This window comes from Equus caballus, chromosome 4, assembly GCF_041296265.1.
Source record: "Equus caballus isolate H_3958 breed thoroughbred chromosome 4, TB-T2T, whole genome shotgun sequence".
NCBI lineage: Eukaryota > Metazoa > Chordata > Mammalia > Perissodactyla > Equidae > Equus > Equus caballus.
This window is the reverse complement of record NC_091687.1, coordinates 88957212-88984302: the sequence shown is the minus strand read 5'-3', so window position 1 is coordinate 88984302 and position 27091 is coordinate 88957212. Positions and strand designations below refer to the sequence as shown.

General features: G+C 38.4%; 2 protein-coding genes across 6 annotated transcripts in view; one reads left to right on the top strand and one right to left on the bottom strand.

The window, feature by feature from the left end:
• Window positions 1-1674: 1674 nt before the first annotated feature.
• On the bottom strand, window positions 1675-9246 carry SSMEM1 (serine rich single-pass membrane protein 1). The gene is made up of 3 exons (XM_001502973.5): window positions 8964-9246; window positions 4364-4418; window positions 1675-2495 (listed from the first exon to the last, which is right to left on the bottom strand). Exons 1-3 carry the CDS (start codon window positions 9144-9146, stop codon window positions 1999-2001), a joined length of 735 nt encoding a protein of 244 aa, XP_001503023.2. The 5' UTR covers window positions 9147-9246; the 3' UTR covers window positions 1675-1998.
• A 1735-nt stretch (window positions 9247-10981) lies between these two features.
• The window catches only part of TMEM209 (transmembrane protein 209), a 30522-nt gene continuing 14412 nt past the window's right edge, over window positions 10982-27091 (top strand). For 2 of the 5 annotated variants that reach the window (XR_011437991.1, XM_023639672.2), the window contains exons 1-9: window positions 11869-12004; window positions 12812-12948; window positions 13082-13140; window positions 13981-14112; window positions 14592-14833; window positions 17504-17705; window positions 23722-23897; window positions 24525-24596; window positions 26705-26801. Coding sequence is in view for 4 of the 5 variants with exons in the window: in XM_023639672.2 (XP_023495440.1) it covers window positions 11978-12004; window positions 12812-12948; window positions 13082-13140; window positions 13981-14112; window positions 14592-14833; window positions 17504-17705; window positions 23722-23897; window positions 24525-24596; window positions 26705-26801 (1144 nt within the window). In the remaining variant the exon portion in view is untranslated. Of the gene's footprint in view, window positions 12039-12811; window positions 12949-13081; window positions 13141-13980; window positions 14113-14591; window positions 14834-17503; window positions 17706-23721; window positions 23898-24524; window positions 24597-26704; window positions 26802-27091 lie in introns of all 5 variants that reach the window. The other 3 variants (XM_001501827.6, XM_023639673.2, XM_023639674.2) reach the window with 3 other exon arrangements.

The window sequence follows — 27091 nt, the reverse complement described above, 5'->3', positions numbered from 1 at the left end:
TCACTAAGTTTTAGATATAGGCCCCTGCCCTGCTTTCTCTGCCTCTGCTTTCCCCAGCTCCTCCCCTTTGCTTTCATGAATCCCTTTACACATTGATTCCACTGCATTATGTATCTATCATGTTGTCTGGCACTGTGCTGGGTCATAGAGATGCAAAGATGACAAATAACGGACTCTACCTTTGAGTGCATAAATATATAGGTCACAGAGAGAAGTGCAAACCAATACATTCACTAACATGTTAAGGGTGCTGGATGGAGGCCTTTTCAAGGTACACTGGAGCATCAGGGAGGGCACAGTGAGTTTGCCTGAGGGAACAAAGTAAAAGAGTGTCAAGGAGTGTCAAGAAGTCTTCATGGAAAAGGTTGATGCTTGAGCTAAATCTTGAAGTTGTCCTGCTTTTCACTTGTTCCAACCCTGAGGAACAGACCGCTTTCCAATCCTGAGGCAATCTGAGCCACAAATAGGCTCAGAAATGTTACCCCATGTCCTGGATTTTAGTGGCTTCGTTCCAATGGTTGGGGATCCCACATTGCCTCCTAAGTCTCTTTGCAATCAGTTAAGGAAACTGCTATTATCAGGAGTGACTCCTGAGATCAAAATCACAGATCTGTGGTCTCATTCCCAGCCCCATGGAAGGCTCAGTCTTTATTATATGTAGTACCTAAGTCCTTCCTCAAGACGTAAGCCCTTCTTTGAACTCTAGCCCAGTGACCAGAGTCCCTGCTACTTATTTTGTCCTTGCCAGCTCTCTCTTCTGGGATCTGGGCTTTGTTTTATATCCCAGCTGGAATTTTGCCATTTATCTGGAGAATGATCTCCAGACTGTCCACTCATGTACCTAGGCCTGCCTGAATTCCTCATTACTAAGGTCCCCACTTAACTGGAAAATCTAGCCCCAACTATGTCTAGATTGAGGCTAACTTGCAGCAAAGACTTTCTCTTTGACCAAACTTTAGTCAGGCTCCTCTGAGCCCTCTTCTTGACCAAATCTCGACTTTGGTGCCTGTCCTGTCTTTGGCCTGCCCAGCCCAGTTTTAGCAAGAATCCTGCTAAATAGGTTTAGTGAGAGTCCCCCAGCCTAGATATCTGATCACCTTTGATATCTGATCAAGTGCCTCATCCTCCACCTTTGACCTGTAAATCCTTGGTCTGCCTTTAGCAAGAATCCTATTAGGTCAGTTTAGCAGGAATCTCCCTACCCTTGATGTCTCGTCTTAGTAATTTCCCATCCACTGGCCCCCTCACCCGGCTCCTTGGGTATAAATCTCCACTTGTTCTTGAGTATTCAGAGTTGAGCTCTATTTCTCTTCCCTATTGCAATAGATTTAACCCATATTACAATAGTCTTGAATAAAGTCTTCTTTACCATTTTAACAGGTGTCAGAATAATTTTTTCTTTAACATTTGCCATGCCCTTTGGACAACGACCACAACGCAGCTGCCCCTCAGGGTCATGCTGCCTCGGCTCCTTGGTCTATTCTAGAACCAGATCTTATTTCAGGCTCTTGAGCTCCTCTTCCTCACTAGACTCTAGCTGATGCCTGTGCAGCAATACAGCTCAGGTAGTCACCTGAAAATATGGACCTGGAGAATATGGCCAATTCTATTCCAACCAACTTCACCTAATTCATTTAGTCAGTCAGACAATCAAAACATATGAATAAATGTAAATGGTTTCTGAACATAAATATATTTTCAAAGAGCTTCCTTATTTGTATTACAGACATAAGCAAAATACACACACTCAAGGCATAAAATATGTCCTGTGCTCTTTTGAATAAAAAACGATAGTGGATGCAGATCTTTGATCTTCCAGTTGTGCCATAAACAAATTCACTGGCCTGTTTTTGGACAACGTATTGGGTTCCAAGTATGTTTTTGTTGGTAGTAGAGAGACTTTATCATAAAAGCCTCCTCACCTAGAATTCTAGTGATTTTTCTTGTTTCATTCATCTCTTTCATTTGGCTTCAAGTAAGGTAAGGACTTGATAAAACTCAAAATTTACTGAACTTTGTGTTAATGTCAGGTGAAGAATTTTCCTCTTGAATATCTCCCTTCATTGGGGTTGTTACTGAGGTGTTTTGAAGGAAATGGCGTGTCAACCATTCATTGGTTCTCAAGGCTTTGCAGTGGAGGCAGGGCCTTTCCTTGATCTGGTAACTTCCCACATTCTTTTGCCTCTGAGCTATTTTTCTCTTCTTAATACTGGCTGGTGATGGGTGGTGTTCACTTTCACTCTCCTTCCATGAGGAAGCTCCCGAGTTAGATTCTTCACTGTCACACTCCGTAGTATCACTGTCATGTTGGGTCTGAGTCATCTGGCTGAACTGAGGATGAAGCCTGATTCGTCTCTGTTCAAGATAGGCGTTGACCAAAGCCACTTCTGATTCAGTTACAGGAGCAAATTGGCTGTGCTTTGGTTTTTTCATCATTTGTAAAGAGTCCCAGGTACCATCTTTGCTTTGCCGCTTATAGGAAGTATCTTTGCTTGCTAACAACCAATGAAACAAATCAACAAGTTAGGCACATTGTTGGTTAATATAATTTCGTATTACCTAAGGAAGCCTATGGCATGCGAGGGCTCACTTTCAGTTGCCATTTGCCAAGCCACCACTTTTCCTCACACATTGTGCAATTGTTGGCAGCTGACTGCATTTTTCAGTACCATATCAAACCTCCTAAAGACCAAAAGGGTCAAACAGATGCTTGACATGCTACTTTAGAAGTTTTGTGGACCCCTGATATAAGATCAAGGGAGGGACTGGCTCCGTGGCTGAGTGGTTAAGTTCGCACGCTCTGCTGCAGCGGCCCAGAATTCGGATCCTGTGCGCAGACATGGCACCGCTTGTCAGGCCACATTGAGGCAGCGTCCTACATCCCACAACTAGAAAGACCTGCAACTAAGATATACAACTATGTACGGGGGGTTTGGGAAGATAAGCAGAAAAAAAAAAAAGAAGATTGGCAACAGTTGTTAGCTCAGGTGTCAATCTTTAAAAGAAAAAAAAAAGATCAAGGGAAAGTTTTCTAAACTTTTCCAGAAAAGGACTCTTTTTTTCCTTTGCCTTGAAGCCTTAAAGGTTCGAGTGTGTATATGAATGTGATTTGGGTAGCAGGAAACAAAGGGGATCTTTTCTTTATATAGTGGTGTGCTGGAGTCAGCTCATAGCAGCCAGCTTGCAGGACCTATTTGTTAAACTTTCAAGAATTTTGCGAGATGGTTGTTAAACACAGCAATTAGTAAAAATTAAATTATACAAACATGATTAAATCAAATTATTATAAATAAATCTAATAAACACTCAAAACCTATCACTTCCTAGTTATTTTACTACATTATGATGTATGCTTTTAAAGCTATTTATGTCTGTGGTATCTAGATATTGGAAATACTATGTAACAATGTGCATCTCTTCTCAACTCCATATTCAGTGATATCATGTTGGTCACTTGAAATAGTTTTGGTGGGATAAAAATCAACAAACACTAAAAATCAGGGCTTGGTTTATGTTTTTTCTGATTGTCTAGGCTGAAAAAAGTGATGGAGAACATGTTACTAACATAGATTGCATTTAAAAGTTTCATGTCTGTAGCCACTATATTGTGAATAGCACCCAAAAATGAGGAAATATTCTTCCAGACAATTCTAAAACTATTATCCAATTCAGCAAAGAAGTCACTCATATCACTTACAACCAAGTTAAGTTCCAACACACATCTTCCTGTTTTACTTTCAATTACTCCTTAACTTAAAAGAAAGTAACACTCATATTGGAACCACACTTGTTCATCAGTTGCTGCTACAGGTTGACTAAGGATACAAAGGTCTGGCAAAAATCAAGGAAAGTACTTTGTAAGAATCAGCAGTCTATATGGAATTTACCAGAAAGAGTATTATCTAGTTTATTATTTGTAAATTGCAAGGTATACATCCTTTATATCAGTAACATTTTTTCAAAAAAACATGTATATGCACATACACACATATTTTTGGAGAGCCAGTTGTTAAACATTTACCAGCACACCACTGCTTATAGGTCATTGAAAAAGATGTGATATACAGCTCATAATCCTGTAGTAACACCAACAAGATGTGTGAAAGGCAAGCTGTGTAAAGCGAGAATGCTGAAGAATGAAAAGAAAACTTGAGCTTACCTATCAGTAATTTTTGGCCTCTAGTGTCTCTGCTAAAGCAGCTAAGCTGTCTCCTGCACTAAAGCAAGGAGTTAATCCAATGGGCCACCAGATGTCTGTGGAGGCCCTAAAAGACTCTTGGTGTCCACCTCAGTAGTCTGCTTTCCATGCTCAATACATATTTATCTTAACATAGTCCAATATCGAAAATGCGCTGGCTCTCACCTTTACTTATTGAAATGTTTGTCCCACTGTCTTCATCCTTTTTCTTCTCAGACATCTGTTTCAGAAATATAGATTAGAACTAATGATCTCAGTTATTTTTCACTCATATTTACTCGTTAAGAAACTCTATTGCCCTAGGCCCTTTGACAACGTCGAATTTTAAATATCCAATGCAGTTCAGTAAATACTCAATGAGCTCCCATTATGGTGATCCTACTTCAGCTGTCCATTAGGAAGACCAGGCTCTGATAGCAGAATCTACCAAAATGTTTTAAACCAAGCAAAATGGAAAAAAGACTTGCAAGAAAATAATACTAATAAGGAGCTATAGGTTATAAAGTTTTCCTGTACTCACAATATAGAGTAATAATCATTTAAATATCGTTTAAAAACAGATTTGATAGTACTAGGATTACTTTTAATTACTTTTTAAAAGACATTTTGTCAGGTCACGTTATTGATAATTCTTTAAGATCTTTACCTGAATTCATAGACATAATATCTCCCAAATCCTTCAGAAACTTTCCTCTAAAATGCAATCATGATATACTATCTGTGAATATGGCAACCAGAAGAAACAGATTTCTTTGAATGGTTCCAATTTCAAATATTCTGCCCCACTATTCCATAAATATATTTGTCCCACTTTTCAGATCCGTGTCCCACTTTTTGATGCTGAAAGGGTTTTTGCCAAAAGACACAAAGATAAAGCAACTCTTTCAGAATGTATCAAAAAGTTTTGAAACACAACACAACACTTTTGGCACAATAATTCTTCTATTGGGAACCTAATACCAGGAAATAATCCCCAAAAGAGAGAAAGCTATGTGTACAGAAATATTCATCATAGTGAAATTAGGATAACATAAAATACAAAATTCAAAAGTAGGCAATGGTTAAATAAATTATGGTACAATCATATAATATATAGTTGTAAAAATTGTTATAAGAGAGGGAATAAATATGTTATAATATTAAGTATAATAAAAATCACAATGCAAATTCATATACGCTGTATTATCACAAGTTAGCTAAAAATGTGAAAACAAAAAAGACTTTAAGAGACGTACACAAGTGTTAGCAATTGTTGGCTTTGAGTCGTGAAATTGATTTTTTTCCTTCTAATTTTTCAAATTCTCTACAACTAGGGAAAAATGAATTTATGTAGAAAATCAAACTTCCTTTGAGTTGAAAATTGCCATACTTGGGTATTCATAACTGCAATCTAAGATCCTTGGCCCATTCCTTTCTGGTTTTTTTTGGTGAGGAAGATTGGCCCTGAGCTAACATCTATTGCCAATCTTCTTCCTTTTTCTTTCTTCTCCCCAAAGCCCCAGTACATAGTTGTATATCCTAGTTGTATGTCCTTCTAGTTCCTCTATGTGGGACGCCACCACAGCCTGGCTTGATGAGTGGTGTATAGGTCCATGCCCAGGGTCCAAACTGGTGAACTCTGGGCAAGCAAAGCAGAGCACACGAACTTAACCACTATGCCACCAGCTGGCCCCCCCATTCCTTTCTTAATATCTGATCTCTACAATGGTAGGAAAGTTTCTCCAAAAAGGTACCTGTTTGCTTTTTGGGTTATTGCAACCATTCTCTGAAAACATTGAGTAGAATCTTCTTTTAAGATACCTTTTTTAAAAGAAGTTTTTAGAGGACCTTATTTTAAATTTAATATGTATAGAGATGATTATTAAAAGATTAGAAGTTTATAAACCTAAAAGTTAATAGTAGTTGGCTATTTCTATGTGATTTGGAGTAGTTTTTATTTCATTTTTTTCTACTTTCCTATAATTTCCACATTTTTTATAATGGGTACTTTTGTAATGGAGAGGGGAAAGTGTTTAAAAACACTTATTAGGTTTATACCATTTTCATGAAAAAGGTTCCATATTTGACTTGATGTCAAATCAAAATATAAACACAAAATCAAAAGAAAGATTCTGCATCAAGCTAAGTGGAATCATATGAACTGTGCTTAAAAAGCATCTTATTAACTGCCTTTGTGTGTGCCTCAGTGAGTGCAAAAAGCAGTGCTTGCCCCAGAGGGTAGGGTGGAACACAGCGGCTGGGTTATGCCTCTGCCTTTCAAAATTCCACTAATTGTGAGATTTTTATCAAGCCACTTAACACCTGCTCAGCTCAGTCTCCACATATGCAAAATGAGGAGCTCGGACTGGTTTTTTTATTTTATTTTATTTTATTTATTTATTTTTGAGGAAGATTAGCCCTGAGCTAACATCTGCCACCAATCCTCCTCTTTTTGCTGAGGAAGACTGGCCCTGAGCTAACATCCATGCCCATCCCCCTCTACTTTATATGTGAGATGACTGCCACAGCATGGCTTGTCAAACGGTGCCATGTCCGCACCTGGGATCCAAACCGGCAAACCCTGGGCCACCGAAGTGGAATGTGGGAACTTAACCGCTGTGCCACCTAGTACTGGTTTTATTTGGAAAAATTCCAGCACAAGCAATCTGAATAAACACGAAACAAATACATAAACTAAATATAGTATATATAGTCTCTGAAAGCAAAAGGGTAAATGCATCTTCCAAAGTGGCAAGTCCAAAGGAAACCAGTGTGCTTCATGTTTGAGGATAATTACCACCACATTTCCATCGCGCTTTCACCATTACTTCAAGGTTTGTAAATAAAGGCTCATAGTTTAGCAAAGAAAATGAAGTTCAAAGTGAAGGAAAACTTCCATCTTCCTTGACTAGCTCTCATATGGTTCTCAGATTTCAAATCTGTGACCCTTCAGAAGAAGCAGTTCAACTGATTGTAGCTTCTATGAGGGTACAAAGTGAAAGACGAAACCTCTAAGATAATTAAGGTTTTAATCAGCAGTGAATAGATTTAATTCAACATTTCAACTATGCTTTGAAGCAAACAAATGATATGGCAGGAAACCTGGGTCTATTCCCCCCTCTGTCACTAACCACTTATATGATATTGGACAAGTCACTTAATTTCTTTGGGCCTTATCCATAAAAAAATAGGAGAGAGACTGATATCTTACTTGCCTACAAATAGGAGGCCGGACCATACACTCTCTTGAGGTCCTTGAAGCTCAGGGTTCTACGACTCCAAACAGCTGATGCAAGCAAGGGAGCAGAGGAATCGCTTAGACCTCTTAAGAGGTATTCATGATGAAATTGCCAGGAATCAATTTCAATTTTTTGTTAATTTTCTAAAGTAGCTTTTCTTGCCAGGCCAGACAAATTCAATATACTCAGCTAGAGAATCTAAGACATGTATAAGCTATCATTATTCTAAATTTCCTTTTGGCAAAGTGTCTACCTTAAGAAGCGTTTAGACTTTAGATGAAACTTCTTCTTAAGGAGGAGGAGGTGGTGAGAGAAGAGTCTTTGATTATTATAATGGAATCCAGCTGGCATAGACATAACAAACCTCCTCCTCTCCATCTAGAGCTGATATAGCAGTCAATCCAGCTGACCACTGCCAGCCCAGCACTCTGGCTGTAATGCTAAATGATGGTGGTTTGATTAATAATCAGCCTGGTATTAATGGCCAGCAAGGATTCCATGTCAGCGATTTATAAGAGCTCAGTTACTCATAACATGTTGGAGCATCACAGTGCTGATAAAGTGGGCTATCTCCTTTCCTAAGAGGATGGCATTTTCTTCTGCTAGTAGGTGGTCTAGAACGAGGACTTTAGTTCTGTTTAGTTTAGCTTAGTTCCACATCTTTTTCTATACAGAGAGTGTATTGCTTCAATCTAAAACCCCCCAAATCCTACGACATGTATCCTATAAATACGACAACTTCTGTATCTTGATTAGAATTACATGGGGCTGGCCTCGTGGCCGAGTGGTTAAGTTCGCGAGCTCCGCTTCGGTGGCCCAGGGTTTCGTCGGTTCGGATCCTGGGTGCAGACATGGCACTGCTCATCAAGCCATGCTGAGGTGGCATCCCACATGCCACAACTTGAAGGACCCACAACTAAAAAATGTGCAATGATGTACCGGGGAGCTTTGGGGAGAAAAAGGAAAAATTAAAAATCTTAAAAAAAAATTCTTTGGGGAAAAAAAAGAATTACAAAAGGAACTTGGAGGTCATTAACCAGTAGGGAAATTTATTCCAGTATTACATAGCATATGGACAAACTGCAAACAACTTAAATGTCTCAAAATTGCAGATTTGTTATGGTGCAACCACAAGACAAAACTAGGCAGTCAATAAGCGTGTTGCTTTGTCAATATAATTTGAGGAAGTGTTACAATATAATATTAAGTTTTAAAAAAAGCAGAATATGAAAATTTATACACTATAATGCCAACCATGTAAGATTAAAGATAGATGGAGAGATGGAGAGAGAAAAAGAAAAACCTATAAGAACATATTCCAAAATGTTAACAGTGGTTATCTCTAGGAACTAAGATTACAGTAGTTTAAATTTTCTTCCTCATCCTTTTCTATATTCTTGGACTCTCTAGAATGAGATTGCATTATTTTTAAAACTAGAAAACAAACTTTTAAAAAGTCATTTCATCAAAGTAAAGTGAATTTATTTTATGGAACATCCCCTAGTCTACAGTAAATATATTACTTAAAATGAAAAAGGATATCCTACCCAGACAGAAGCCCGAGAGAAGAACACCAGGACCAATATAATGACAAAATACCAAAGCAGGAAGCTCCCTATCGTCCCGCAAGAGTCATCCCTCCGGCACTCATAATCTTGATTTGGAATGGTAAAGCTTAAAGGCATGGGGGGAGGATCCACCTCCCAAAATAAGGAAAAAAGGTCTCCCATGATGGCTTCTTGTTTCAAAAATAAAACATGCTCAAGGGATGAAGGTGACTGGGAAGAACTTCACCTGATGTGTATGACAACTTCCTTGGCAACCTATTATGACATACACGTTAGTGACTGCGACAGGAACTGACAAACGCTGGCTGTCTAAGTTTTTGGACCTTTTATCTAAATTACTTCTATGAAAGTTTACAGTATTTCCTCCATACCTTAACAGATTAATGCCATAGTGCATTTTGCTTTAATCTTTTTTTGTGAAACTTGTATATACTGTATTTTCTTCCCATACAATATTTTAATGTTGTTAAAATCTAAGTCTTTGAGCTATCCATTCATCTTTTTTGTCTCTTTCACATGTATCATATCATTGTAAATTAACATACACAGTTCTAATGTGTTATAGATTGAATTGTGTTCCCCATAATTCATATTTTCAAGCCCTAACCCCCAATTTGACTATAATTGGAGATAAGGCCTTTAAAGAGGTAGTTAAGGTTAAATGAGGTCATAAGAATGGGGCCCTAATCCAACATGACCCGTGTCCTTATAAGAAGAGCAAGAGACATCAGGGATGTGGGAGCACAGAAAAAAAGGCCACAGGAGCACACAGAGAGCCATCTGCAAGCCAAGGGAGGCGAGCCCCAGGAGAACCCAATCCTGCTGCCACCTTGATCTTAGGACTTCCAACCTCCAAAACTGTTTAAAAATTACTTTCTGTTGTTTAAACCACGCAGTCTGCTGTATTTTGTTATGGCAACTCTAGCAAACTAATACCTAATGCCAACGATATATCTAATTTGGGCAGGAGTGGTGGTCCTTTTTAAGCCTTTAATAAATGCGCAGTAATTTACAGATTATATTAGGAGGGAAAATATAGATGTGTCTGTTGTGAATTACATCCGATGTATACAGTATCTTTGTAGGAAAGAGTCAGATACGGTGGGGAGGAACCCTGTGTTCTAACTTTGACTGTACATCGAACCCTTTCACTTCGAACAATTTTCGAGTTAGTTTCTCTCTAAATCTAAAACTAGAGCAAAACACCCTTGCTGCTAAGGCAATTTAAAGATTCTAAAAATCCCACTTTAAAAAAAAACCTGTTAGATCTTTAAGAGCATAGCATACCTGCAGATTTTCATTATTATGCAATACTGATGTGGATTAAGGCTGCCCCAGCTAGAGAAGCCCAAGGTGACCTGGCCTACATGCCAAACTATATGACCCAGTGGACGTTTTTTTATGGTATGAGTTAGGACTGCCCCAGGGAGAGAAGCCCAGGTCATCCTCACCTGCATGCCGATCTATATGGCCAGATTCGTATCTAAAGTTATATGACCGCCCAATAACCAGACCCCATCTGCACTGAAATCATTTAATGACTTTTTACATCATCTTTTCTTTTTCCAGTAAAAATAAGTCACGTACCCATGCCTTATAAAATTAGCCCTAACCCTCAACTCAGGGCAGCAGGAGCTCTGACTGCCCACGGGTCCTGTCCCCATGCCTACAGCTCTTCACTGCCCATGGGTCCTGTCCCCATGCAGCAGCAGCAGAAGCTCTGACTGCCCATGGGTCCTGTCCCCATGCTATTCCACACTATTCCCTAAATAAAAGAGCACTACTGCCAGATCTTGAGAGTTCAAGAAATCTTTCTTTCGACTTCTCGGCTCACCGACCCCGCATCAATACTACAAAGAAATTTCATTTTCTTCTACTTTACCTTAGGAGCTTTTTAGGAAACATTTTGGTCATTGGGATGCACATGATGTAACAACTCACTAGCTTATTATGACACAGCAGATGTTTTTATTAGGGGCACACTTCTCCGCATCCCCAAGGGCAAGTCCCCAGGCCCTGCGCATCCTGGCCCTTGGCCCTCTGCCTTAGGCTCGCGTCGCCTCCTCCAGGAAGCTCGCGGGGAGGCCGGGCTGGCCCCTCGTGCACCTGCGGGCCGCCCAGGCTGATCCTCCAGGCAGCGGCCTGGGAGGTCTACTTTTACACCCCCGCGTGAGGCTCAGTGACACATCATGGGCGTTTGTATTTGTTCAGTAAAACCAGACTGAACTCCCTGATGAACCTTTTTCCTCAGGATAAGGAGTTCTTCCAAAGAATATGCAGGAAAAGTAAAAAAAGGGTTTTTTTTTTTAACCTCAAAACCACTAGCAACTTTAACGAGACACATTTCGGTTTTTCTTGTTACTGCTGCAGCCTTATTACGAGGATATTTAAGAATTTTCATCGAGTCAGGACCGTTGCTTTTCTGTTATTGTTTTGTTTACCACAGAGGTGTGAGAAATGCTTTGTCATTGCTGACGGTATCTGGACACGTTACCTCGTACTGTGTCCTACAATCAGCCACCCTACTCAATCAAATCTGCTTAAAAATGAGTCCATAAATGCCCTAAGAAAGCTAAAATTATATTAATATACAGAAATTCAGTTTGTTATAATTATTACTTTTTACTGCGAGTTCAGAACCTCGTCTGAATTTTTGCTGCTCAGCCTTCTCCACGCAGCTGAGGGGGGAGCCACAAATCCGAGAGCTGTTTCCTTGGTAACGCTCCAAGACTCCGGCCCTTCCCCCACCCCCTTTTTCTCGCGAGAGGAGACAGTCCCGTTCTTCCGGTAACTGTAACCCCCCGCAAGCCAAATGCCTTCGACTTAGCGCTCGGCTTTGCGCATGTGCAGTAAAGAGTGGCGCGAGCAGGCGGCTTCCGGCTGAAGAACATGGTGCGTTTTCGGGGTCATCTTTGTGCTTCCTGGACGCGGCGTTCACGCGTGTCGTGGGAGTTTCGCGCCTGCGGATCCGCAAAGGGTTCAGACACAGGGGGATGTGGGCACGCATCCCACCACCCCTAGTGAGGGAGGAAAGAAGCAATAGGGCTTGCTAAAGTTTGTGCCGGGAGAGCCAGGGAGGGAAGCTCTCCAGACTGGAGAGTTTGGAGTCGCGGGCTGGGTGGCGGGAAGGGTACTGCACTGTTCTCTGTGGGATACAGCTCCATATGGCTGGAACAGGTCTTACCCTTGTCTGCAAGAGATGAGGCTTAGCAAACAAAGGAAATAGAAATCCCAGGGTGGACGGAAGCAGAATGCACATTGTTCCCACTCGCCCTCATCCCCTTCACACCATGAGTACTGGCCCTTCTAAAACTTAAATCCCTATCCTTCCTCAGCAACACAAAACAGTGCAGACTTCTTTAAGATCCTAGGCAGTTAATGGCTTCCGAGGATGTGGGAGGAGTCTTTACTGGCTTTTAGCTTATATGGAATATTTTCTCCCATAATTTGGCATTTTGAGTTTGTTAAGTTAGCGTTTGGGCTAGTCCTTGGGACAGTCTCCAAAAACGCAATGCAGAGTAACCGCGGACATTATCACCCACCCTTAGATTACAAAATAAGACATTTTTATTTATTGGAAGTATTAAATTGTTCTCTGAAGTGACCAGCCAGTTTTCCCTTGCTTAGAGGAGGGTGCCAATGAAGTGATAATTTAGGGTTCCCTTTTCATATGCTAATAGTAAAATGTAGACAGTTTTGGAAAGACATTTTAAAGATGAGGAAAATGTGCAATTGTTATTTACCGTTATAAAGGACACAAGTTTGATTTCTTAAATGGAGAAGTAGTTTCTTTTGATTAATTCTTGTGCTTTTTGTTTTTTGAATAGATGCAAGGGGAGCCAAACCCTAGTGCTTCCCTTATTGACAGAACCATCAAGATGAGAAAAGAAACAGAAGCTAGGAAAGTGGTTTTAGCCTGGGGACTCCTAAATGTATCTATGGCTGGAATGATATATACTGAAATGTAAGTTAATCAGCCAAAAAAATAAATAAAACTTGAAGAGGCCAATGGTTGGTTCCACAGGTTTTTGTGTGTGTTTGATTTTTGGTGTGTGTTTTTTTTTTTAAGATATTGAAAGCCTTTTTAATTTTTTTAGGACTGGAAAATTGATTAGTTCATATTATAATGTGACATACTGGCCTCTCTGGTATATTGGTAAGTAATTAATTTTCACGGTGATTTAGATTTACTACCAATGCAAACCTGCATTTACGTTTAATTCAACTTAGTATTCACTCCTTCATTCAACAAATATTTGAGTGCTTGCTATGTTCTAAAAACTGGGAATGCAGCAGTAAGGGAACAAGGTCCCTGCTCTCATGGAAGGAACGTTCTAGTAGGGGAGACAATCAAATTAATAAACAAATAAAATTCTGAATAATTATGAGTTCTGTGAAGAAAAATAAAGTTTGAGGGTGGTGAGATTTATATTTGTTACTCTCCCTGAAATGCCTTCCCTACTCTACCTTTTCACCATCAAGACCAATCAGGTTACTCCACTGATGCCTCCCTCAGTTTCCTGGTTCCTTCCTTTTCTCTGTCTACTGCTGTCTGCTCTTCAGTAGTCCTTGGGTGTAAAGAGTCCTTATGGCTGTTAAAGTGAATTCCATAGTGTAATACACATTAATCTAAAGGCTGTGATAGGGACGTGGTGTGGAAGTGGAAGAGCAAGAGTTTTGGAATCTGCATACCTCAGAATTGTGGCTTCAATACCTAGCTGTATGCTCTTGCAAAAGTCACTTGACTTCTCTACAGTTGTTGACTGATCTTTTTAACATGACGGTGAAAACGTTTATTCTACAAGGTGGTAAGGATTAGTGATAATATTTTGAAACTCACTATTAAATGCCGTACACATAACAGACATTCATTAGTTGGTAACTGTTACGAGGAATAAGAAGATAGTTTTCAGTTTTGTTGTTAATTTGCTAAAGGAGGAAGAGTTTTGTTTTCCCTCTTTAAATGTTTAAATAAAAAAAAATTATTCTCTTCCAGAGCTTGCCCTTGCATCTCTCTTCAGCCTAAACGCCTTATTTGATTTTTGGAGATATTTCAAATATACTGTGGCACCAACAAGTCTGGTTGTTAGCCCTGGACAGCAAACACTTTTAGGTTTGAAAACAGCTGGTAAGTGTTTTACATCTTTTGCAAAAGTAAGCGAAAGGTTGGTGATAAATCTTTTTCAATTTAATTTTCCCTTTTCATAGACTCAGCTGGAAGGGACTTCTAAGGCCATCTGGCTGAACTATATTAAACAAGTCTACAGTAAATTATCTGAAGACCAATGATTATCATTCCTATTTATATAAATTGAATGGAACTAACTGTTCAACAGCTTTCTGAAAGTTTGTTCCGTGGTTTAATTACAATTAAAATTAAATGTCGAACTCTTGGCTGCGCTGAAGCTAATTTCTTATTTTGAACTCTATGGAAATGGTAAACAACTTATTTGTGTGCTTTGGTAATTTAATAACCAAGTCACTTTATTACTTACTTTTTTCTTGAAGAAAAAGGTTGGGTTCATTAAATCTGTTTTCATAGAAATTTTACTTATCCGTAGACATAAGTTATTTATTTACTTATATTTATTTATTTCTTCCTTCTAGTTGTGCAGACTACTCCTCCACATGATCTGGCGGCAACCCAGATCCCTCCCTGCCCACCTTCTCCTTCAATTCAGGGTCAGAGTGTGTTGAGTTACAGCCCATCCCGCTCACCCAGTACCAGCCCCAAGTTCACCACCAGCTGTATAACTGGATACAGCCCTCAGCTGCAAGGTCTGTCATCAGGTGGCCGTGGTTCTTACAGTCCTGGAGTGACCTACTCGCCTGTCGGTGGTTATAATAAGGTAATGACTCTTTTCTCTTGGCCAGTCACTTTATTTTAGAATCGGGAGGTACCTTGAAAATCACGTTGTGAGTTAGAACTCCTCATTTTATCAGTGAGGGAACCGAGGAACAGTGGGTAACTGACTTGCCCAAATCACCCATTTAAGAGCCAAGAATAGAACCCAGATTTCCTGACACCTGTTCAGAAGTTCTTTATACCACATCTTAACATGAAAGAAAAGGGGCTGGCCCCGTGGCCGAGTGGTTAAGTTCACGCGCTCCGCTGCAGGCGGCCCAGTGTTTCGTTGGTTCGAATCCTGGGCACGGACATGGCACTGCTCATCAAACCACGCTGAGGCAGCGTCCCACATGCTACAACTAGAAGGACCCACAACAAAGAATATGGAACTATGTACTGGGGGTCTTTGGGGAGAAAAAGGAAAAAATAAAATCTTTTAAAAAAAAAAATGAAAGAAAAAATTTAGCTTTTGTGAAGATAATGAACTGAGGTTCACCATCTAGGATTTTTTCTGCAGGGTCTGTAAAACAAGTTGAAACTATGATAATTTTTTTCTTTCATTTCTTTACTCATGTTTTCCCTCTTTCTTTGCTTGTTTATGTGAAACTTTTATATATCCTTATAGAATTTTCATGTTTTTCATCATGTTGGAGTATCTTCTAAGCTAAAAACTGGGATTGTCGTGGTTTGACTCTTGAGTGTGAACACTCTTCATGGGATGATTAGAAACCTGCATTCCCACTCCCACAGTAAAGTGGGCATTTGTTCTGATTTTTAGGCTTGATAGAAGCAAAATTGACAAATTTGAAATTATGACTCCTGCCTGAAGCATAAGACTATAAGAAGGGCCTTAAGAGGGGGATGATCACATTTTCAGCTGCTCTCACTAGTTAGATGAACATCTCTATAGTTACTAGTTAATGAGGAATGTCTGGCAGTGAAATTAATGCACTGTCCACCCTTACCTTACCCTTTTACGTAATCTTTCTTTGTAATGCAATTCTGTACCACTGGTTACCCAATAATAATTTTGGCAAGGAACAGAATTTAGAAAATTTTGTACAAGTTGAGGATGTGAATATATAGTGATAATTCATAACCTATAGGTAAATATGACTTTTGAAAATAGTTTGTTTTCGTGAGAAAGAAAGGAAAAAAAGTAGAAGAAAAATCACTCATAGTCTAATGGCTACTTAGTACTCATCTAGCGGATATACTGTAGTTTACTCTTGAATATTTACTTTCATTTATTAAAAACTGTTGTTAGTCTGCACTAAATAGCTCTGTAGATAAAGTTGATAACATTGCTTATCTTTTTTCTACTGGACTGTAACCTCCTTGAACACAAGATTATATGTTTTTATTCACCTTAGTTTCCTTAGCACAGTGTATGGAATATAGATGCTATGTAAGTCTTTGTTGAACCAAACTAATACCTTGGAAAAGTTAATGAAATGAATAATTATTTTTCTGGGGAAAAAATGCTAAAATCAACTAGGAAGTAGAAAACCTAAATAAGGAAGAAAATTTGAAAACTATTAATCAAATATATCTGCAGAATACATTAAGGCCCTAAAGTGTTACCATTGAGTTCTTTTAAATTTTCAAAAAGTAGTTACTTTCTGGGCTTTTGGTTATGGGAATTTTCAAACGTACGCAAAAATGAAGGGATTAGTACAGTGAACTCCTGTGTATCTATTACCCGTCTTCAACAGTTGTCAGCATTTTGCTAGTGTATGAACAGCTAATTCTGATCTGATAAAACAAGTTAAAGGCTTAAACTCTAGAGTTAAAAACAGGATTGAAATCTTGGCACTAGGGGCCTGCCCGGTGGCGCAGCGGTTAAGTGCACACATTCTCCTTTGGCAGCCCGGAGTTCACTGGTTCGGATCCCAGGTGCGGTCGTGGCACTGCTTCTCAAGCCATGCTGTGGTAGGTGTCCCATGTGTACAGTAGAGGAAGATGAGCACGGATGTTAGCTCAGGGCCACTCTTCTTCAGCAAAAAGAGGAGGATTGGCAGCAGTTAGCTCAGGGCTAATCTTCCTTAAAAAAAAAAAATCTTGTATATCAAATAAACATATTTTAAAATAGTAATGCTGATGGACACACACCAAAATAGGTACTCCTATCTTTTCTCTTCGGATAGGAGTATAACTTAGTATAACATTTTCATTTAATAGAATGGGAATATGTATTAAAAATGTTCATATGCTTTGATCAAATCATTTCAGTTCTAGGAATCTCCTAAAGAAATCGTCAGAAATTCACCAAGATTTGTGTACAAAGATGTAAATCATAACATTGTTTACAGTAGCCAAAAGTTGTAGCTAATCCAAATGTCTAGAATAAGAGAATGTAAAAGCAAATTATGGCATATTTGTACAGTGAAATACTATACAGCCCAAGGAGCACGATTGCTAAGTCATATGGTAAGAGTATGTTTAGTTTTGTAAGAAACTGCCGAGCTGTCTTCCAAAGTGGCTGTACCATTCTGCATTCCCACCAGCAATGAAGGAGAGTTCCTGTTGCTCCACATCCTGCCAGCATTTGGTGTTGTCACTGTTCTGGATTTTGGCCTTTCTAATTGGTGTGTTCCTTTTTGAGAGTCAAAAACAAAAACAAAGATAAATTTCAATTAAAAATAAAATAAAATTCCTTTATTTTGTATAGTTGGCAAGCTACAGTCCTTCTCCTCCTTCTGCATACCCTACCACTGTTGGACCGGTGGAGAGCAGTGGATTGCGATCTCGCTACCGTTCTTCACCCACGGTGTATAACTCCCCTACCGACAAGGAGGACTACATGACAGACCTACGAACTTTGGATACTTTTCTTAGAAGTGAAGAAGAGAAACAGCATAGAGTTAAGCTGGGTGCGTATTTTTTTAAATTTACGTCTAATGTACATATTTTTGGTGTCACTTTACAGTATCCTTAACCCATTTATTTTCACTACTTTGATACCGTACATAAAATGTTTGCCTCTTTCTCTGACATAACTTGTGTGGCTTAGGAGAGAATCACATTTTTTTTTTATATTTTATGCATTTAGAGTTAAGTTCACCAAATTTAAGAAGTAAAATATAGCTGAACTAACTGAGACATCTTGAACCTTTCGTCTACATTAAGATTGAAAGCTTTTTCATATGATGTAATTTATAATTTCTCTTTAAAAATTGAGGCTTTCAGATGTTTGTGAAGCGGGGCATAGCGAGGCTTATTGAAGTGCTAGTTGTCTCTCTCAGCTGGTCCTTGGGAAGGCTGGGGTGGCGGGAAGGACGAGGGAGAGAGCATGGCTTTAGTAGAAGTGCTACTGTTTTTCAGAACATTTTTGAACTTTCTTTAGTTTACCTTGGGAAACAATGTTAGCAACTCTTAATCTATTTGGGGTGGATTTGATTATTACAAAGTCAATTGTTTGAAACCAAATTAGGTTATTGAGCGGAGTAATGATTTTTCCCCTGAGGAACGTTCGCAGAAAGCACATTAGGTGCTGAAGTGTGGCCACAGTGAGGAAACCAGTTATTGGACCATGGCTCTTTGTGTCACTTGAAATCTCTCCATTGATTTTTAATTTAATTTTGCCTGAAAATGCCACAAATGTCAAAGAAACAAATCAATATTATCTTGTTATTTGTTGATACATGCTTTTCCTTCTTTTTAAATTTTGAAATATTTCAAGTATACTGAAAATTGTGGAGTATAATACAAAGAACAACCTGTGTACCCTCTACATATTGTTGTCATATCTAGATATTTTCTAACTTCCATTTTGATTTTTTCTTTGACCTATAGGAGTTATTTAGATGTATTGTTATTATTGCTTGGAAGTATTATTGGTGATCGGTGGTGCTTTTAATTTTCAAACCTGTGAAATGAAAGGCTTGGTTATCTTTTTGTTTTTCCCTCCAAGTTAATTGTACTGTGGCTAGAGATTCTGATCTGTACCCTATTAATTTTTTGGTGTTTTTCGAGACTAAGTTTAGGCCTGCTATATGATCACTTTTTATAAATGGTTTGGTGTATTCAAAAGAATGCATAGTCTAAGTATTGGGCTCCATATTTGTTTACTGAGTCAAGCTTCTTGACAGTGTTCTTAAATTCTTTATCTTACTAATTTTTATCTGCTCGATGTTAGTTACTGAGAAAGTATGTTAAAAGCTCCCACTGATTATCTCCCATTAAATATCTCCTCATAATTCTGTCAAATGTTCTCCATATGTATGAGATTATGTTAAGTGCATGTAAATTCAGGATTTGTACTATCATTCTGGTCAATTATTCCTTTTATCTTTATCTCTTAGGCTTTTTGCCTTGGAGTCTGTTTTGTCTGACATTAAGACAGCTGTACGAATTTCCTTTTGGTTAGTATTTGCCTGCTATATCTGTGTCCATCCCTATACTTTTAACCCTTCTGTGCCTGTAGGTTTTAGGTAATTAAGTGTTTTGAACAAATTAATGAGTCTTTTCAAAATTAATGCTACGTTGGTTGTCATAGTGGCTTTCTAATTTCATCATTCCTTCTATATTTATCCCTGTTATATTTTTTAAACTTTTTTTATTGTAAAATATAGCTAAAATTTACCATTTTAACCATTTTTAAGTGTATAACTCAGTGGTATTAAGTACATTCACATTGTCGTGCAGCCACCTTTTACATTTATTTGTTGGCATTCTACTGTAAGATAGAGCTTTTTCTTCTTCCCTTCTTATATCATTTATTTTGGTGGTTTGATTCTCTCAGATTTGGCTATGGGATCCTCTGGCTTCTGTGTTCTTTTGACATGATGCTATCATTCTTCGAGCACTTTTTTTTTTTCACTTTCTAGCACCATAAGATATTCCAGGCTCCTCTTGTACTTTCCCTGGCTAACTAGCTCTGGAGTCAGTCTGTTTCTCCAAGGGACGATGATTGCTTTTAGTGGAGAATGGTATTTATAAGTTAATGTCTGGGCATTGGATATGCCGTTGTTAATGGGGTATCATTACTGTAGGTCCTCTCCGCAAACAGCTAGGAAATATATGTGTATACATACATACAAACACACATCTATATGTCTACATGTATAAGACATCGATGTGTACTTCCACATCCATCCATTTATATATATTAAAAACCATGAGTTCATACTGACACCTCCAGTTCCAATCCAACTGTATTGGGTTTATTCCAGCCTCCTCCCTGTCCATATTTGTAACTCCTTTCTCCAATAGTGAGAGACCAGGCACTCACATATATTCCTTTTCACACACACACTTTTTTGCTGATTGGCCGCATCATCCTTAAATATTTCACATGCACCTCCTAAGAACAAGGAGATTTTCCTTTCTAACTGCAATGTGATTATCATGCTTAAGATGCTGCTATTAGTCCTTTTTGCGTTTCCTCCAGTTGACCCAATAATGACCTTTGTAGCTTTTTTTTCTTTTGCCGATCCAGGATCCAGTCAAGGATCATGTATTGCATTGGGTTCTTATACTTCTTTTGTCTTCTTTAATCTAGAACATTTATTTGTTTTTTGGTTTTTATGATATTTACATTTTGAAGAGATCAAGCTGGTTGTTATGCAAATTTGGATTTGTGTGACCATTTTCTCTTTATTAGATTCAGTTTAAATGTTATTTCTTGGCAAAAATACAATAGGTAGTGGTGTGTTCCTTTCAGTGTATCACCTCGAGAGACTCCTGGTATCATTTTGTCGCTTTACTGGAAACATTACATTGGATCACTTGGTCAAGGTGCTAGCAACCTGATTTCTTCCCAATAGCTTTTCCCTTTTGTAATTAACAAATAATCTAGGGACCAGCCTGGTGGCGTACTGGTTAAGTTCATGCACTCCGCTTTGGTGACCCAGGGTTCGTGGGTTCAGATCTTGTGTGCGGACCTACACACTGCTCATCAAGCCATGCTGTGGTGGCGTCCCAAATACAAAATAGAGGAAGATTGGCACAGATCTTAGCTCAGGACCACTCTTCTTCAGGCAAAAAGAGAAAGATTGGGTATGGATGTTAGCTCAGGGCCAATCTCCCTCACCAAAAAAAATAATAAATTAAAAATAAATAAATAATGTATAGTGTAATCCTTCAAGTGTGTGAATTTCCTGTTCCCCCAACAGCCTTTCACCCAATGATTTTAGCATCCATTGATGATCCTTTCCTGAATGAGTACATGCAGTGGTGGTTGCAAAATGGAGACGTTCTAATACTTTCATTTCTTCTACATTTAGTAGTTTGCATTGCTCTGTAAAGAAGCGCTTTCTGTTTTTCCCCTCACCCCACAGTTTGTTTGTTTTAGCCAGTTTGGACTGATGGTTGATTCTGTCTTTAGCAGTCTCTAAACTGCTGTTTAACGAGCTCATTGAGTTTTTAAATTTGTCGGGGTTTTTTTCAGTTTTCAAAGTTTTGTTTGGTTCTGTTTCAAATATGCCTGATTTACTTTAGGTTATCTTATGTTGTTCTTATGTTTTCAGTTCTTTTTCTTATCACAGTCACTTAAAACATACTTTTTAGAAGTCTCTGTCCAGCAGTTCGGTTATCTAAAGTTCTCGGAGATTAAATACTAACATTTTTGTCTTGTTGACTCTTTTGCTGGGAGGCTTATTTTCTTGTGATTTATGTGTGTTTTGTCTGTTTGTGGTAGACTTGTCTTCAGTAGTGTTTTATCGATGCTTTTTCTGTCCTGGGTAGGCGGAGTGGAAGCCTGGTCTCCTCCTAGCAGTTTTGTGTTTGTCTCTGCCAGGTGCCTCAGGAGTATCACTGACCTCAAACTAACTTAAGTAATTTCTGAGCTTGGAGGTTCCTGGACTTCACGGGTAGTGTAAATGGGTGCTCTAAATGTGAAGGTGGATCTGTGATTTTTAAATCTCAGAGGTTTTTTTAAATTTCCCAACAGCCTGACTAACACAGACAAGCTTCCTTGTTACTACCTCCTAGTGCCAGTAGACAGATCTTTTTTCTTATTCACTGAGAATGCAGTCCTCTGAGATCCCTGGCCCTGTGCTGGGTGAGGGGATGGAGGTAGGAGGAAGGCCTGAATCCAGCTTTCCACCTCTGCTGGGCCTACATCCTCTTTTCCCATTTGGCCCCTGAAATCCAAGCTACCAGGTTTCCCAAAGCCTGCAAAATTCTCCGTAGGAGCCACACATCAGCTCGCACACAGGCCACTCTGATTTTCAATTCCCTTTTCATTTTTAGCCACTGGCTATTCCTCTTACTTTTTGTAAGTTCCATTATTCATTTAAATAATGTGTTTTATTTAATGAACATTTTTAGATCTATGTAGTGGGAGATCTTTCAGGCTGCCTAGTTTGTTATGTTGTCAGAATTCCGAATCTCTACGTGCTTCGATTCTTAGGTCCTTTGGGCTCTCCAGGTCCAGATCTTGTGCTGTTTTGTTGGTGGCAGTGGTCATCAGAGACAGGCCCTATTTTGTCACTGCTTACTATATATATTTGCTTTTGCTTTGGCTAATATACAACAGATACTAAAACTTCTCATTTGTATCATCTGTGTAAAACTTCTTTTGTATCTAAAGCCAGTCTTTATCAAAATTTTTCTCATGTTCACATTTCTGTCTCAGAAATCTTGATTATCATTTTTAAAATTAGTAGTCAAAATGATTAATCAAAATAGGATAACTTTGTCCTCTATCATGACCATGTCTCTTACCTTCGTTTTTTATTCCCTATTTATTAAATCAGTTGTGTTGGTTTAAAACTTCTTTTCTTGACATTAATTCATTCCTGTAAGTCAATTTTGCCAGAAGTCCTACTTGAAAATTTAACTTTACACCAAGTGTGATATTCCTTGACTGTGCATAATTATTTATTTTTATGCTGTCATGAAACATACTACTATTCACCAAAGCTACTAGCACAGGACTGGCTAACCTTCAAGGTTTTGATGCTATGGGGTGAAATACTGCAACATATTCCTTTCATGATTGCTCATCCTTTGTGCCTGTAAACATCACAAGAAAACCAGTTCTATTATTTTCTAGTCACTTCTTTTAGAAATTCTGTGGAGATTAAAAAAAACTAATTTCTACTCGTGATTTTTTTTATGTGGGTATGAAGTATCAACTGATATTTTTGATATCAGTTAAACTCTGAAAATAAGCCGCTTCATAAGTATCATAAGCCCGTCATCGAAAATTTGCGATTTGTTCAGGTACTGTGCTCCATGCTGGGGAAAACACCCCCTGCTCTCAAGGAGCTCAGATTCTGTCTGGGGCAAGAGACAGACTGTAACCTTGAAGTGTGATGAGTTCTCTGGTCGAGGCCTCTACAGGACTAAGTTCCTAAATATGACTGTTTACATTTCCTAAAAGTAAATTTGTAAATCTGGAGGTGTAATCAGCAGATAGTCTCTTTTACTACCACACAGGAATTACTACAGGCCGTAAATGGAACCCAGCATAGTGCAGGGAAGAATGGGTTTAGCTGCTAGCCCTCAGAGCAGTTTCCTAATAGGAAGCTCTCGTTATGCCATTCAGAAAGAGCTTCTAAAAATTCAAGCAGGTAACTTCCTTAGCCTGTTTTTTCCCTGAAGAAATTTGTCTTTTGTTTGTTTCTCACTGAAGCATTTAAAAGTCTTAGATAATGAAATAAGCTTAATTTTACAACAAAAATAAACAGACACTTTCATCCACTTAGGGTTTTTATGGCTCTTAAATTGATACTTCTCAGAAAATGTTCTTTCTAATTTTTAGCACAAGCAGGCCATGTTCTCTAAACAAAAGGTAGCGTTGGGGAGGAGGCGGGAGAGGAGCTCCTGGAGGCTCCGTCTTCCTGGATTGCCAGTACCTGGGTGCCCAGATGCCCGGGGTTCGTGTGCTGACTCTAGATGTCAGGATTACTCCTGCACGCTGACGCTCTGTGATCATTGTAGGGAGCCCGGACTCCACCTCGCCGTCCACTAGTCCCACTTTCTGGAACTACAGTCGTTCTGTGGGGGATTATGCGCAAACCTTAAAGAAGTTTCAGTACCAGCTGGCCTGTAGGTCTCAGGCCCCATGTGCCAACAAAGATGAAGCTGATCTCAGTTCTAAACAAGCTGCAGAAGAGGTAAATGGAAAATAAAAATGACTTGATATTTCTGATTTACAGATTATTAGAAAGGCTTCTCTTCTACTTCTAGAACGTTTTTTTTTCTGTAACCTCCACTTTTAATGCCTAGAAACATAAGTCTGGCAAACATTAAACAGTGGAAAGACTCCTATCTAACTTTGTGTGCGTGAAACTGAATTATATTTTACGTGTTACTCTTTATGACACATAGTTGACATTAGTGTCCTCCTAAAACTTTTTTCTGCATTCATTTATAAAAAGGTATCTCAAGTATCTCTTTGTACTCAACATATGCAAGACATTTTAATACATTTGGATTAGAACATTTGACAGTCTGTAAATTCATCAGTTTAATACTAAGTATAAGATTTTTATTTTGTTCTTAAAAGCAAAAAGAATGTCCTTTAAACATACTAATGTAAGGAATTTTAGAGATATATCTGTGCATGAATAGCAACCAAGTGAGTAATAAGACAATTACGGCATATTAATTAGATCAGTATTGATGTTTGTGAAGACTTTTTTCAAATCATTCCAAATATTTTTGAGGGTAGGGGAGAGAATGACTGATTTCTGGCAAGATTTTTCCTCACTGATTATTCATTTTAAACATATTTTTAATAGGTTTGGGCAAGAGTGACAATGAATAGACAACTTCTTGATCATATGGATTCATGGACAGCTAAGTTCAGAAATGTAAGTTCTGACATTGCTCTCTGGATGATATTAGTGTCTTAATATGCAAAGTATGTTCTTGGAATATCAGAGATGTTAATTATTAATCAGAATATCAGACTTAATTATTATTAAAAGTGCAGTATGGATGGCATGTGTATAAGGATAAACATGACATTTACCTTATGGCATCCATTTTCATGGGATTTTTTTTCTCCTCCATATTTAGTAAGTCAGTGTATTTTGAGTGGATAAGGGAATAATACATTTAGTTATTAAGGTCTTTCCTTTCCCAGCATCTCAATTTTATTTTTCGGAGAGCTTTTGTATCAGCTGTTAGGTGTCTAGAAATATGAGGGAAACAAAAATGAGATCCTTGCCCTCAGAAGACTTCAGAGTTAGAGAGAGAAGACAGTATATGCTTGAAGCTACTTCAGTCAATTTCTTTGATTTTTCTACAGAAGAACCCTCTAATCTTTGACCTGGAGGTTGGGAAGGCCAGCTCTTCCATATGGAGCATGAATTAGTTTCCTTATGTCAGCGCTGCCTCTTCCTGTCACTCTCGGGAGTCCCTCTGTGTCCCAAGTTCTGTTGGGCAGATTGGCCCCTGGTCCACTGCAGGTAGCTCCACTTAGATTCTGTAGAGGCTGCTGCTGCTTCTGCTGTTTCGTCCTTCAGCACTCATGCATCCACTCTCTATCTTCTAGAAATATCTTGAAATCACTTGTACTCCTTTTTTATTGTTTTACTATAATTTAAATAGGGTATCAATAGGGAGTGGGGAAAAACAGCAGCCTGCTTTCTTGACCCGGAAGTCTGGATGGCTTGTTAAAAAAAAAATTCCTGAGCCCAACCTAAAACTACTGACTTTTTGGGGATGAGGTCTGGATCTCTCTTCTGGACCCCTTAGATAATTTTGTTGCAGCCAAAGAGTGTCTGACAAGTAGGATGCATTTAATAAATGTTAGAAGAATGAGTGAAGTGATGTCCTAAAACTATACTCTCTTTTTTTCCACTTATAGGCTTGTTTAAAAATGCTAATGTATTTAAAATATAAAGTCTTGGTCAGGAGTACTAGCTTGGGAGAAATACAAACACAATCCCTTGTCCAAATTCCTTAGGCTACAGTGTTCTAAATTTAGTGGTTTTTGGATTTTTTTAAAAAACTATATGCATATACCATATATTTTGTAATACCACTAATGGAGTCTGGTTAGCACTAGGTAATCAACCACATGAATATTTCTGCAGCAAAGCATTTGAATAGTCACGCTAAGTGGGATGAAGTCTGTAAATAGCTTCATGGGAATTCAGTTCAGGTCCTGCTAATATATCAAATTTGCTTGCTAAATGGATTCCAAAAAAACTTGCAATTTTCAGAGATTTTTACTTCAAAATTTTTATAAGGAATTATAGACCTGTATTTCACCTGTACTTTTTTCATCCTTCAATTTTATGGTTAAACAGAAGCATTGAAACAGAAATGGTGGTTGAAGTTGCTACAGACACACACAAAACATGTAACACGGACAAACCAGATGGCGTGATCCCTTGGACAGTCTTTTCACATCCCGGAGTTAGTTTGATATTAGCCATGCAAAGTGGCATTTGAAATTCCTTGTTCTAAAGTGCTATTGTAATAGTCACAAACCAGTTTCAAATATAATAAATCTGTTTTCCACGTGGCTAGGGAATTGGGTGAGCCTGCTGAGAGTTAATCTCTTGTGTTAGTTTCAAAAACTATCTTACTAATCTCAAACCAATATAAACACTACTTGAATAAATGTATGAATGATTACCCTAGACATGTAAACTGAAAGTTATCCTTTTAGCTAAGTATAATAGTCATAGAAAAATTTAAGAAAAATTTAACATATAACTGAAAGTTTTATATTTTCTTCAGGAAAAAAAACAGACGTGATTTAAGAATATAACTTAGCAACTTACATTCCAATAGCATGTTTGCTTAACTCTCTCTAGACTTCAGGTACTTGCTGCTTCCGTTCTCTCCACTGTACTCTTAACCTTCTAGTACAAGATGGTAAAAAAATTCTTAGTTTTATGAAAACAGTTATTTGAGAAATGCTTTAGAATTATGTGTGTAAAGTCTTTACCTCATTTCTTCCTAGTGGATCAATGAGACAATATTAGTGCCACTTGTACAGGAGGTTGAGTCTGTCAGCACACAGATGAGACGGATGGGTTGTCCAGAGCTGCAGATAGGAGGTATGTGAAAACAGAGCCCAGCGTTTGATGTACCTGCAATGAATCTGCCAGGTAGAAAATTTCTTCTTGTAATAGGCTGTTTAGCACCTTCTTTTGTTATGTTGAGGTGAAGACAAAAACTAAATGTCTGTAATAGTGTTTTTTTAATATAACAGTTTTATTGAGATATAATTTACTTACCATACAGTTCACCCATTTGAAGTCTACAGTTCAAAGGTTTGGGTTGTATAACCATCACCATAATCAATTTTAGAGTATCTCATCACACAAAAAAGAAACCCCATGTACAC